We start from the raw sequence: 12416 nt of genomic DNA on the forward strand, positions 1-12416 counted from the left end.
TAATGGAGTAGGTGCCCAGTTCCCAATGAAAGTCATGGGAATTGGGCACCTAACTCCCTTAGGCCCCTTTTAAAATCTCACTATATATGACTTAGCACCCTCATTTCGAGTGAGCACAGATCAGTCTTGAAACATGCTCAGAAAGAAAAGCTTACGCTCATCTTTTTAAAGGGTAATGTCAAGCTGTAAAATTCTAGAAGCAACAAGGCTAACCTTCTGCACGTACTTTACCTGTCTGAGAGCTGTCCTGATATAAAGGATCCAATAAGCACCCCCACAAAAAACAAGGAGGTAGTCAGGGGGGTTTTCCAGTCATCCTCACATACCAGATTCCACTGCAAAAGAAAGAGCAACATGTAACATTCCTTATTTCTAAATATCATTTCACAATCATTCAGATCAAAAGATGACTTAGCTGATTAGTAACAAGTTCACTTTGAAAGTGACTGGATTTCAACATTCTTTGGTGTATTCTCCCACACTTGTTTTTCTGCCTGGGTCTGAATATCGGGTACATAGTGTATTAGACAGTGATGGCTCCTTACATTTCGCAATCATTCAGATCAAAAGATTATTTAAATTAGCTGTTTAGTAACAAGTTCATTTTGAAAATGCAGTGATTTCAAATTATTTGGTCTAATTCGCCCACACTTGTTTTTCTGCCTGGCCTGGATATAGGGCACTTCTAGGCACAATATATTAATTAGACAGCGACGGCTCGATACCCAGAAACATAGTTCACGGACAGTAAAAAAGAAAAAAACAGAATCACCTCTTCTCTTCTAGGGACGGGCAAAATTACAACTGACTTCACAGAAGTCAGGATAAAGAACCTTGCTCCCCCTTCTATATGATTTCTGTAAGGCCTCTAGCTGCCTCCCTATTTGGCCCCAATTTAATTTCCCCCCTTCCCCCCTCCATTCTATCAGACCTACAATGCACTCTGAGACATGTGACCACAGAGCAGACAAGTCGGAATTTGGTGACAGCCGGGTGCAGCACAATGGTTGACACAGACACCCCTGGGAAGCGGGACGTACTTTTGGACGCCCAACATGAGACACCTTAAAGGGGCCTAATTTTCAGAAAGGGTTGATCACCCACCAATGCAAATCAAGACAACCAGAGGGGGAGCCTAAGTTGGGCACCCAAAGACCACTAGTCATTTTTGGCTACTGTGACCACACAGAAACAATGGAGACGGAGACACGTTTACAAGGTCAGAGCAGGCCAGAGAGCTGTGGGGAAGACAGGAAAGTTTCAAAGAGGCTGACAAGCACCCAAATGTTTCCCAACTATATGCTTGTATCATTGGATCCCCATTACCTACCTCTTCATCTGTGGGGGGTTTTAGATTTGAAGCCCACTTGGGCAGGGACTGTCTTTGCTATCCCTGCATGGCACCCAGCACAATGGAGCCCAGACCTGGACTGAGGCCCTTAGACACTATCATCATATAAAATATTTACTACTAGTCTCTCCCTCTTCCCCCCTCCCCATCCCCTTCACAAAACCCTTCTGACTTTTTTTCTAAATTAATGGGATTTATAGCAGCTTCATTTTCACTGGCGGGAAAAGCATTTAGTCAGAACATTAGCTATGGAGCTTTGTTATAGGTTTGTTCAAGTGCTGATTGCAGCGACAGCACAGAGAGCCACGCACTACTGCAACAAAAACTGTAAATATTTCTAGTTTCAGACAACAGGTTATTTTCCAGGGCCCAATAGCAGGGGCGGCTCTAGCCATTTCGCCGCCCCAAGCAGGGCGGCATGCCGCGGGGGGCGCTCTGCCGGTCGCCGGTCCCGCGGCTCCGGTGGACCTCCCACAGACGTGCCTGCCGGAGGTCCACCAGAGCCGCCTGCCGCCCTCCCGGCGACCGGCAGAGTGCCCCAAGCACGCGCTTGGCGTGCTGGGGCCTGGAGCCGCCCCTGCCCAATAGTCCCCCACCGATTCCACAAATGGGGCGCGGTGTAACGAATGTGGAAGAGGGGTTAGAGAGCAAGAGCTCCACAGCATTATCTCCTTCACAGAACCCTACAGAAGTTCCCCCACCCGGGCATTCCAGGGGTTTGGGCTCTACATGCGCCAGAGAGGGTGGGGTGGCTGGCACAGTTGATATCAGAGGCATCATAGCTTCCTTCCCCACAAAGCTGCGGGAAAAATAAGTTAGTACAATAAATGCTGAGAAATGAAACCTTATCTTGCTCTTCTGAATGGAGATCCAGGAGCAGTGGCCAGTACAGTTACTACAAAAACATTGCTATCATGGTGCCCTGGATATACACATATTTGTGAGGGGGGAACAACAGAAGCTCTGAGAGAGAGTAATCCTCCTACACACACACACCCCTGAATGAAGTGGCAGGAACAGAGAGTTTTCTGGGTCCTACACCAGTTCTTTGGCATACAGACTCTCAACACAAGAGCTCAACAAGAAAAGAGTCATTTACATATGAGATGAGGTTTAAAACAGGGTGGGGAGGCAGGTAGCAGGTCACAGGCTTGCGGGCAGCATGATCCCACGTTTGTGAAAGTTTTAATTGTACCTGCATTGCTCTAGTACAAGGCTTGTTGCATTTCTGTATCTAAAAAATGCTGTCAAGTTTAAAAAAAGTCAACTCATTTCACACATTAAAAACACTTTAAAATGCCTTCTGATTTAATAAGCTACCGAGCTAGTTTAGTGTTCACTATTTATTCTGGAATTTGTTTTGATTGGACCTTTAAAGTGAGCCACCGTGGAAACATTTCTAGTGATCTTCAGTTTAAGCCTATATCAATCTGATAGAGCAAGGCTTTTTTAGAACATTCATAATGAATCTCATCCCAGCCAAGTGACAATTGAGTATGTTTTTGTCACAGCACATGTTGAAATAAACAAACTTGTTCAGATGTGTTTGCCAGAACCAGGGCCGGCTCCAGGCACCAGCTTATCAAGCAGGTGCTTGGGGCGGCAACTCTGGAGCGGGGCGCCACTTCTAGGTATTCGGCGGAGGGTCCCTCACTCCCACTCGGAGCGAAGGACCTCCCGCTGAATTGCCGCAGATCGTGGCTTTTTTTTGCTTTTTTTTTTTGTGCTGCTTGGGGCGGCAAAACCCCTGGAGCCGGCCCTGGCCAGAACTGCTTGTGAGTCCAGAGTTCACAAATATTGATTTCAGATTAGATTATTTCACCATAAATCTAGGCTGATTAAGCATCAGATCAAAGCAATATTATCTTGTACAACATAATATAAATCACGTTTAAATCCATCCCTTTACAGGAACTTGTCCTTTGATAATGCAGCGGGTAGAGCATGAAATATAATGCTGAGGCAATGTTTGAAAAAGTAAATAAAAATCTATTAAGATATACTGTAGTTAGAGGATAGTTTCAGCGGAAATCTCAATGGTGGATTGTTCAGACTGTTAGCCTAATTTTCAAATGATTTAGAGAGGGAAAAAACCCACAACCTTTATTTTCACACAGAATACGCCACAATACTCACTCAATTTTTATCCCAGAATACCCACTCTGAATTTTTATCCTGCGCCTACTATTACGGCAGAGGGTTCTGCAGGATCCCACAGGTTCCACAGAACCCACTGCCATAACAGCAGGAGTGGGATTAAGGTTTAACACACAATGAATGGGAGTGGGTTGTTCAGGGTGGGATGGGGGAAAGATTAAAAAAAATAGTCCTCCCATGCCACAAACAACATGAACGCCCTGTCCAGCCACCACCGCTCTCCGGCTGCCCAGCATTGAAGGCAGCACTGCCACCAGCAGCAACGCAGAAGTAAGGGTGGCAATGGGGCACCACTGGAGGGAGGGGGGCACAACAAATTCCCGGAATGGTAGAGGGGGAGGCAAGTGGAAAAGGCTGCGCACCACTGCAGTAAAGTCAACCCGAACATGTTGAGTTAGACAAAGTATTCCTGTTAATGTTATGGGAGACACATAGCTAAGTCCTTATGCAAGTCATACTGGATGGCTCAAGAAAAAGGCAATGCGATATTTCGCATCTAGATCAATAGATCAGCTTTGGTCCCACTGATATAACCAACATTTATTCTGATAGGCTGGCTGCTTAATGGTCTTTGTCAATTGAATTCAAGTACAATTCCTAATGGACAGGTATCCTCAACACAAAGACCATCACCATTTCTGACTCCCATTGTCAGTTTAAGCAGAGATGGCAAGGGAATTGAATGTCAGTGAATGGAAGGATTCTATTTTTAAGTGTGTGAAACCTGACTCTTTTCACACGCATAAAGTTAGCTATCTACTGTCATTCAATGGAGATTTAAATTCTCTCCCTTATTGGCACCAAGTATATTAATCTATAGTACTTTTCTGTCTATTGAACACCTACATTCTAGAATCTAGGAAAGGGTTGTAAGTGTTAATCCTACTTTTCTCTTTGTAGTACAATAATTATACTATTATTACCTGTCAACACAAATTCATTTACTAAAATGTGACAGTAGTGGTTTTGAGATATTAGCATCTGTCCAACTGGCGCATCTTACAGAGTCCCGTCACCAGTCATAGAAAAGAGGAGAGACAACAAAAATGTGAGGTTTGTACTACATTTTCTAACCAAACTCCTGATTTTAAAGTTTTTTAACTAGCCAATTATTTTTCCTTTTCTCCCCAGCATCATCCAAGGTTTCCATGGATAAACCAGATCCTTTTACTCCTCTATTGGTCCCAATCCTGCAACTTTTAAACATGAAGAAGACTTGATTATTGCAAATAAAGTCAATTTACTATCAGCCACAAAAAATAGATTGCAGCAATTAAATTATAGTTTAGCCCTTTTGTAGATTAACTATAAACACACTTTCTGAAATATCTTAACTGAATAAATTATTCATTAACCAACAAAGTCATTCTGCAGAATTTCTGACCAAGCACATCCAGGGGCAAAGTCTTGGTAAACTTGGAAGAAAGGTGTTTTTACTTTCAGCAGCAAAAACTATTTAGGCAAGAGACTACATCCACGATAGCCAAATACCTCAACGTGATTACTACAATCTAGCACGGGCATTCAGAATAGTGAATTCTGTCTGCTGCTGGTAATAAGGTGACAACTTAGGATTCACAGGTTTGCAAACCGATTACTTCTCCAAAATAATATCAGAGATCAGTTACATTGCTGAAAGTGACAGTGCCCTTTTAGGAGATCATCCAACCGGCTTTCCCACACACGACACTTTATTCTGGTACTCTATCCGAAATTACTGATTAATTTTCTTCAGTGTTCCATTGTGCTGCAGGGCTCAACCTAGCATCACATAGTGCAGAGACCATAATACTTAGCAGGAAACTACACTAAAAGTGACTTGAAATCCATCCAGTTCATAACAAACAAATAAATGATGTTTGAAACCTTGTTTAAAAGGCTGAGCCTATAAATCTCAGGAATGCGAATCTCATATCCAAGAATAAGAATGGAGATCAACAGCAAGCAACTCCAAGGAAACTCAAAAATAGTCACTGGTTCTCATGACTGTATAAAGTCTGTAGTTCATAAATTTCACATGTATTGCACCAAATGTACTAAATATACTAGTGAGATTATCCCATCTAAATCACAAAGCTGACAACATTAGATATTGTACTCTTAGCCATCCTGCCAGCTGCCAGCATTGGGTAGATCTCATGAAATCTATTTCAAAAGCATCACTGAAAAAAAATCAGCTGAGGGGGTAGTCTCTACAGGCACATTAGAACTGTAGTGCTTTGTATTCAGCTTTTTATTCGGAGGATTTTCAACTCTGGCCACTGCTGTACATTAGATGGTGTAATTATTTTATGCTGAGCAAAAGTTCCCATTTCAATGATGCACAGCTGGGAATTATGCACATCATAGTGAAGTCAATATTAAAAAGCAAGTTGATAGCTAATTTCAAAGAAGCAGTGGTCTCCTCAGGACAGTCCGAGAACAAAAGTGTTTTACAGTAAGGGGCACTAACGTTTTTAGCTGCATCCACATTAGCAATAGTGGGGAATTCTTAAAAACCCTAGCACTGACAAGCCTAACGCTACCTGTTCAGTAATGTTAGCTAGGATACACCTATTATAACAGCTCTCCAAAACATACACTGACTTCCAATTTGTTCCCAGAATCAATTCAAAGTGGTGGCATTGATTTCCAAAGATTATAGGAATGTCTTCACTATAAAGTTAACTTGGAGGACTGGCACCCACGTCTGGAATATACCTGACCCATATCGTGCAATTCTCCTAACAGAAACTATCCTGCAAGATCCCAAATATTGGCAAACCACAGCCAAAGGGGCAACAGTATTCTCCTTTGTACTCTCCCAAGCAGCCAATATATAGACCTTCTCCACTGCACTGGTGCAAGGAAGGTAGGAATCTGAGTTGAAGTCAACTTATTCATCCATAACTAGGTAGTGCCCCTACACATACAGATTCTACTGCACTGTTTTATGGAGTGCTAGGTAGGAGAATAGTCTGTGTAAAGTACAGAAAACAGGGAGGAAACTGAGGCCTGGTCTACACACAGAGTTATGTCATAAGCAATACACTAAAATGTAGCTCTCACCTATGAACTTGGCCACTACACTGACTTAATAACTCCACCTCCACGAACGGTGTAGCACTTAAGTTGATGTAATTAGGCCGACACAGTGTCAGTATAAACACTGCATTGCTTACATCGACTGTTGCTGCCTTTCAGAATCAATCCCACAATGCACCACACTGGCAGTTAAATTGGTGCACGCGCTCCAGGTGAGGATGCGCCTGCCAACACAAGGCGCATAGTGTGGACGTGTAAAACTGATTCAATTACTGCAGTGGCTGTATGTTGACGTAACTTAAGTAGACTTAATTTTGTAGTGTAGACTTGCCCTGAGTAGCCAGAAGGAAAAGCCAAGGAATCAATCAATCAATTAGGATTAGTCAGATGAAGCACAATGCCTAGAAGCAAGATCATATGCATAAGAATATCCCAAATACTGGATTAACCAGTGGCTGAACACTGACCATGTACATAAGCGGAACAGATCCTCAACGTTCTTCACCTGCCAGACATGCAACTTAAGAAGGGGAATGATAAGCAAACAATCTCACGTGAAATCTGCTGTCACTCAAAGATTTGGGCAGATTCAAGAAATCTGTGGGATGTTCTCTTTTCAAGGAGGATTTAGCAAGGAAAGAAAATTAATTAAGATTTTAGTTTAAAATTTCAGTTATGGCTAGTCTGATATCCAGGGTTTAGTCAGCCTTTTTTTTTTTAATAAAAAAAAAAGTATAACTGAACGCCAAACAATTTAATAGCATCCATATTACATAATTAAATTACAAAGTGACTTCAGTTAACTGCACCTCACTGAACTGGTGTTTATTATTAACGTCCAGGAGCTTGGACTTTATTGCCTAACAGCAGCTCTATTTATCTGAATTAATTGTTGTTTCTCTCATTACATTCATGGAATTGATTTTTCACTGTACAATATATACAGCTCAGAAGCATACTTACCACATCTCACACAGAATTGCTTTCGTGTCTCTATATCCCAGCAGCACCCCCTCCTCCCTCTCCCCTCAATTGCTCCACGACTATATCATCTGAATCACTATGCTGCATTAGACCCTATGGTACTGTCACCTCGCAACTTCTTAGCATAGGGATAGTACTGAGACTTCTCTCCTGCTAGCCTAAAGGCTAGTCTACACTGGCAATGCTAAAGCGCTGCCAAGGCAGCACTTTAACGTGCCATGTGTGGTCGCTGGCGCACTGTCTACACTGGCGCTTTACGACACTGAAACTTGCTGCGCTCTCCGGGGTGTTTTTTCACACCCCTGAGCCAGAAAGTTGCAGCGTTGTAAATTGCCAGTGTAGACAAGCTCGAACATCGTAGTTCTCCACTTCCAACAGCAGATTTGGAACTTGCCATTAGTTGAGAAACTGGCTCATGGTAAACCAAGTCTGAAGCTTTCCAATATTAAAAGGCAACCAAATGAACAAATAGGCTTTCACAAATAAATAGAACTGTCAAAAAGCTTGTAAAGAAAACTTGTAAAACTTTTCTTGCACTCGCTCTACTCTGATTTGTCAAAGCAAGTCTAAGTGTACGATCAACTGGACAAATTTTGCAGTGTAAATTCTAAGGTGGAGGGGTTTTTTCTGTCGAATACTAGTCTGAACAAAAAAAGCATATTGGCTCAAATTAGCAAGTGTAATATTCTCCATCCCTCCGATTAGCAGAAAGGACCATTGCTGCTACTGAAATCAATCACATTTTGGAGTAGCAAGACTCCAACATCACCACCACCACCACTGGCAGGTAGGAAGATGTGCATACTGTTTCTTTAACCTAGTAACAGGAAGCTAATAAGAAAGAGACTGAGAAAAGCGGAGAGACACGCAAAGTAGCTTTAGAGAAAAATCTGTTTCCTTACCATTTAATAAAGATCCTTGTTCAGTGTTAAAGAGAGTGACTGTCCTTTACCATTGTCTCATGACACCTGGAAAACCTAAATAAAAGCCTATGTGACACTAGCAGCACTCCCACTAGATGATAAACAAATAACCTTTTTTGTAATGACACTGACGGAACTGAGAACGCTTTGATGCCAGATTTCCTGTCATTATATTTCACAGTGTTCTTCCTAACCCAATGCTGACATGCGTGTTGAAAACTAACAAGCTGAGGGAAGTGGATAGCTGCCTGGCACTGCAAGGAGACTGGCTCTCATTACAGTACTCCTGCTGCCCGAAATAAGAGGAAGACTGCTTCAGCATTGCCAGCACTTCAAGTGATGTTCCTGGTAAACCATAGTACACGATAATTGCAGGAAGTGATAATCCAGTGACCACAATGCCTGTTAGCGTTCTCCACTCAGAAAAGGTTTTCATTACAAAGTGACAGCTGATAGATTTATGCGGCACTGACTAACCCTGGATGCAGGATGGCGGACTGACCAAGTGGTTCTCCTTCCAGAAGTTGGCAGTGCTCACACCAGAACAACCAAAGTCTGTTTGGCTCGTTCACTACTAAGCTTTTCCATAAACAATGTTTAAAGATAACTACACATACTGTGTACTTGAGAATGGGAATTAATGATTGACTTAAGTCAGTCTGAAGGTCTACCAAGATGGAAAGTGCCCTTTCATAGCTGACCTGCAAACAGGGCCAGCTCCAGGCACCAGCCCAGCAAGCAGGAGCTTGCGGCGGCACGTCCGGCTCTTCGGCGGCAATTCGGCGGCGGGTGCCTGGGTCCCTCTCGGAGTAAAGCACCTGCCGCCGAATTGCCGCCGAAGACTGAAGCAGCGGCAATAGAGCTGATGTGATCGTGGCTTTTTTTTTTTTTTTTTTTGCTGCCGCTTGGGGCGGCAAAAACCCTGGAGCCGGCCCTGCCTGCAAAGGAAAAAAATTAGACTTGTGTCCTTTTTTCCCCCCTCCCCCCCCAAAAATAAAAACTGTTTGCTTTAACAAACAACCCACACACTGGAAATGCAGGTCTCAAATTCTTGTCATTTCTAAACACAAAAGATAATCAGAAAAAGTCTTCAAAAAATTATTTCAGTTCCTCTTTTTACATTTTAAAGAGACAAAGGGGGGGGCAGATCAAATTTAAAAATACTCTGCAGTTTGTTTCCCATAACTGAAATATTTTGAAATGAACTGTAACATTAGATAGTGCCCAAATAAAGATTTTGACTTCGAGTCAGCTAGACTCAGAACTGGTCATCAAGTCAGATCAGGAAAGCCAAAGGTTTCCGGGCAATTGCTGTAAGCCAGTGCCAAATAAAGAAGTTTCTTTAAAGCCTTCCTATATCAGTGCCAAACCTTTTGAACCTCGCGAGAGCATGTCAACATGGATATGGGGATGAAGCCAGGGACAGATGACAAGTAAACTAAGGGAACACAGAGACTAGCAACACATAGCCAATTTAGCAACACCAGATGCTACAACTTTAAAGGGACATCATATTCTCCCCCCCCAAAAAAACAATTTCTAATGAAGTCTTCTTTCAGTAGTATATCTTGGTTTGGGGTGTTGGGGTTTTTTGTTTTGTTTTGTAAAATCCTTTAAAAACAAACTTTTAAAAGATTTTCTGCTACCCCGCAGATATTCATAACCTTTACAGCAAGGCAGAAGCTGATGTGCTATAGCAGGAAAACAGCAACGTTGATTATACACAGCCAGATTTACACCAGCTAAAGTGCTATCAGATGTGCAAGTAATCAGATTGGGGAAAAATAAATAATTTTCTACCCTGCAACTGACTGTGCATGGGCAATCCTCTGTATCCATGTAAAGCAGAGGTGGGCAAACTACGGCTCGCGGGCTGGCCCCGCTTGCCCAGCCCCTGAGCTCCTGGCCTGAGAGGCTAGCCCCCCGCCTGTCCCCTGCTGTTCCCCCTCCCCCACAACATCAGCTCACTGCACTGCCTGTGCAACGCTCTGGGTGGCGGGGCTGTGAGCTCCTGCCAGGCAGCGCAGCTGCAGAGCCGCGGCCTGACCCGGTCTCTGTGCTGCACAGTGGCATGGCTGGCTCCAGCCGGGTGGCGCAGCTGCAGTGCCACCAGTGCTTGGGAGCACGGTAAGGGGGTAGGGAGCAGCGGGGGTTGGATAGAGGGCAGGGGAGTTCAGGGGGGTGGTCATGGGGCGGGGGTGTGGATAGAGGTTGGGGCAGTGAGAGGATGGGGAACAGGGGGGTTGAATGGGTGCAAGGGTTCCGGGGGGGGCAGCCAGGAAGGAGGGGGAGTGGGTTGAATGGGGCAGGAGTCCCGGGGGGTGGGGGTGCACGTCAGGAATGAGAGGAGGGGTTGGATGGGGCAGGGAGTCCAGGGGCAGTCAGGGGACGGGGAGGGGTGGATGAGGCAGGAGTCCCAGGGGAGTCATCTGGGGCGAGAAGCAGGGTAGGGGGCAGAGGCCAGGCCACGCCTGGCTGTTTGGGGAGGCACAGCCTCCACCAACCGGCCCTCCATACAATTTCGGAAACCTGATGTGGCCCTTAGGTCAAAAAGTTTGCCCGTCCCTGATGTAAAGCCATATAGAACTCAAAGGGGCACCATGTGGCCACAGAGGTCTGGTCTTATTTGTAACCATAATGGGTATAAATTTTTGAGGCAAGTGTGATTTTCAAGTTGACAGGGTTTCTTTAAGCACCTACAACATCTACTAGCATGAGTCTCCATAGCCCACTCTGTGTCATCCTCATATCATGGTAGCTCCAAAGTATAGTCTGCTGAAGTGGGTTAAAACATAAGAGCCAACATAAACTTCTCTTCTACACTAGAAGCTCTGAATATTCCGTTCCTAGCTGCTTTTTGTTTTCCACGAAAAACAATTTATGACAATCCATAGGAAAAAGGTTTCATAAGGTTTCTCAAGAGCCAATGTCATAAGATTTGTTTATGAGTCATAGTATTCAGTGAACAATGAAATGAAATCCTGGCCCTATTGAAGCCATTAGCAAAAGTCTCATTGACTTCTACGGGAACAGGATTTCACCCCAGATTTCTGTTTTATCTGCTGAAGTTTAAGGCAGCGAAAGGGGTGATCTGGCTGGAGGAAGAGAAAGAGGACAATTAAAATGCTTTCAGAGCATTTCACTCAGGACTAATAATAGGACTGAATAATCAAAAGAAGCCTCCAGAATCGCCTGTTCCAAGAAACAATTGCTTGTGGCGTCGAGATTATTATATTATGTTTTATTCCAAACCAAGTCCTGATAGGATCTTCAAAACAGTCTGTGTTTGGGTAATTGAAGACCATTATGTCTGGCTTTACTCTAGACTGTAATCCCATAAGGCCCAATTTTAGCTCCAAACTAATATTTTGGGACCAAGTTATAAAATCCTGAGGAGGAAGAAAACTTTTTTTTTAAATGAAAACACCCGTTTAACGATCAACAAGGAGTCCTGTGGCACCCTATAGACTAACAGAGGTCTGACGAAATGGGTATTCACCCACGAAAGCTTATGCTCCAATACCTCTGCTAGTCTACAAGGTGCCACAGGCCTCTTTTGTCGCTTTTTACAGATCCAGACTAACAGGGCTACCCCTCTGACACCTTTAACTATTGCAACGCTAGGATTCTACACAACACTGCTCACGCTCCTTCTGTTGTAGAACAAAACTCTAGGGCGTGCATTTTAATTGAAATAAAAGGCATTACAATGTCAATCAACCATGATCATTGACTGCAGACCACAAATCAGCACAGTGCCGCCTGGGGATGGGGAAGGAAGGAAGTTGGCAGCAGTTTGCACGCTGCGGATCTCCGTGCCGCCCCCTAGCAACTCCCCTGGCGTGACTGGTGGGTGGGTGTGTGTGTGTGTGTGTGTGTGTGTGTGTCCCTCCCACTCCCCCACCCACATACACACACACCAGGTGTCTGCACGTGTCCAAGGCCGTGGAAGGGCAGGAGATCCCTTGCACCAGATT

General features: G+C 44.1%; 1 protein-coding gene across 1 annotated transcript in view; it reads right to left on the reverse strand.

Moving 5' to 3' along the window:
- LOC123376385 (solute carrier family 22 member 4-like) overlaps window positions 1–12416 on the reverse strand; it is a 57980-nt gene that overhangs the window by 44625 nt on the left and 939 nt on the right. Inside the window, exon 2 of the mRNA XM_045028330.1 lies at window positions 232–335. Within this exon, the coding sequence (XP_044884265.1) occupies window positions 232–335 (104 nt within the window). The remainder of the gene's footprint in view (window positions 1–231; window positions 336–12416) is intronic.

The sequence above is a fragment of the Mauremys mutica genome, chromosome 8 (genome assembly GCF_020497125.1).
Source record: "Mauremys mutica isolate MM-2020 ecotype Southern chromosome 8, ASM2049712v1, whole genome shotgun sequence".
Taxonomy (NCBI): Eukaryota; Metazoa; Chordata; order Testudines; family Geoemydidae; genus Mauremys; species Mauremys mutica.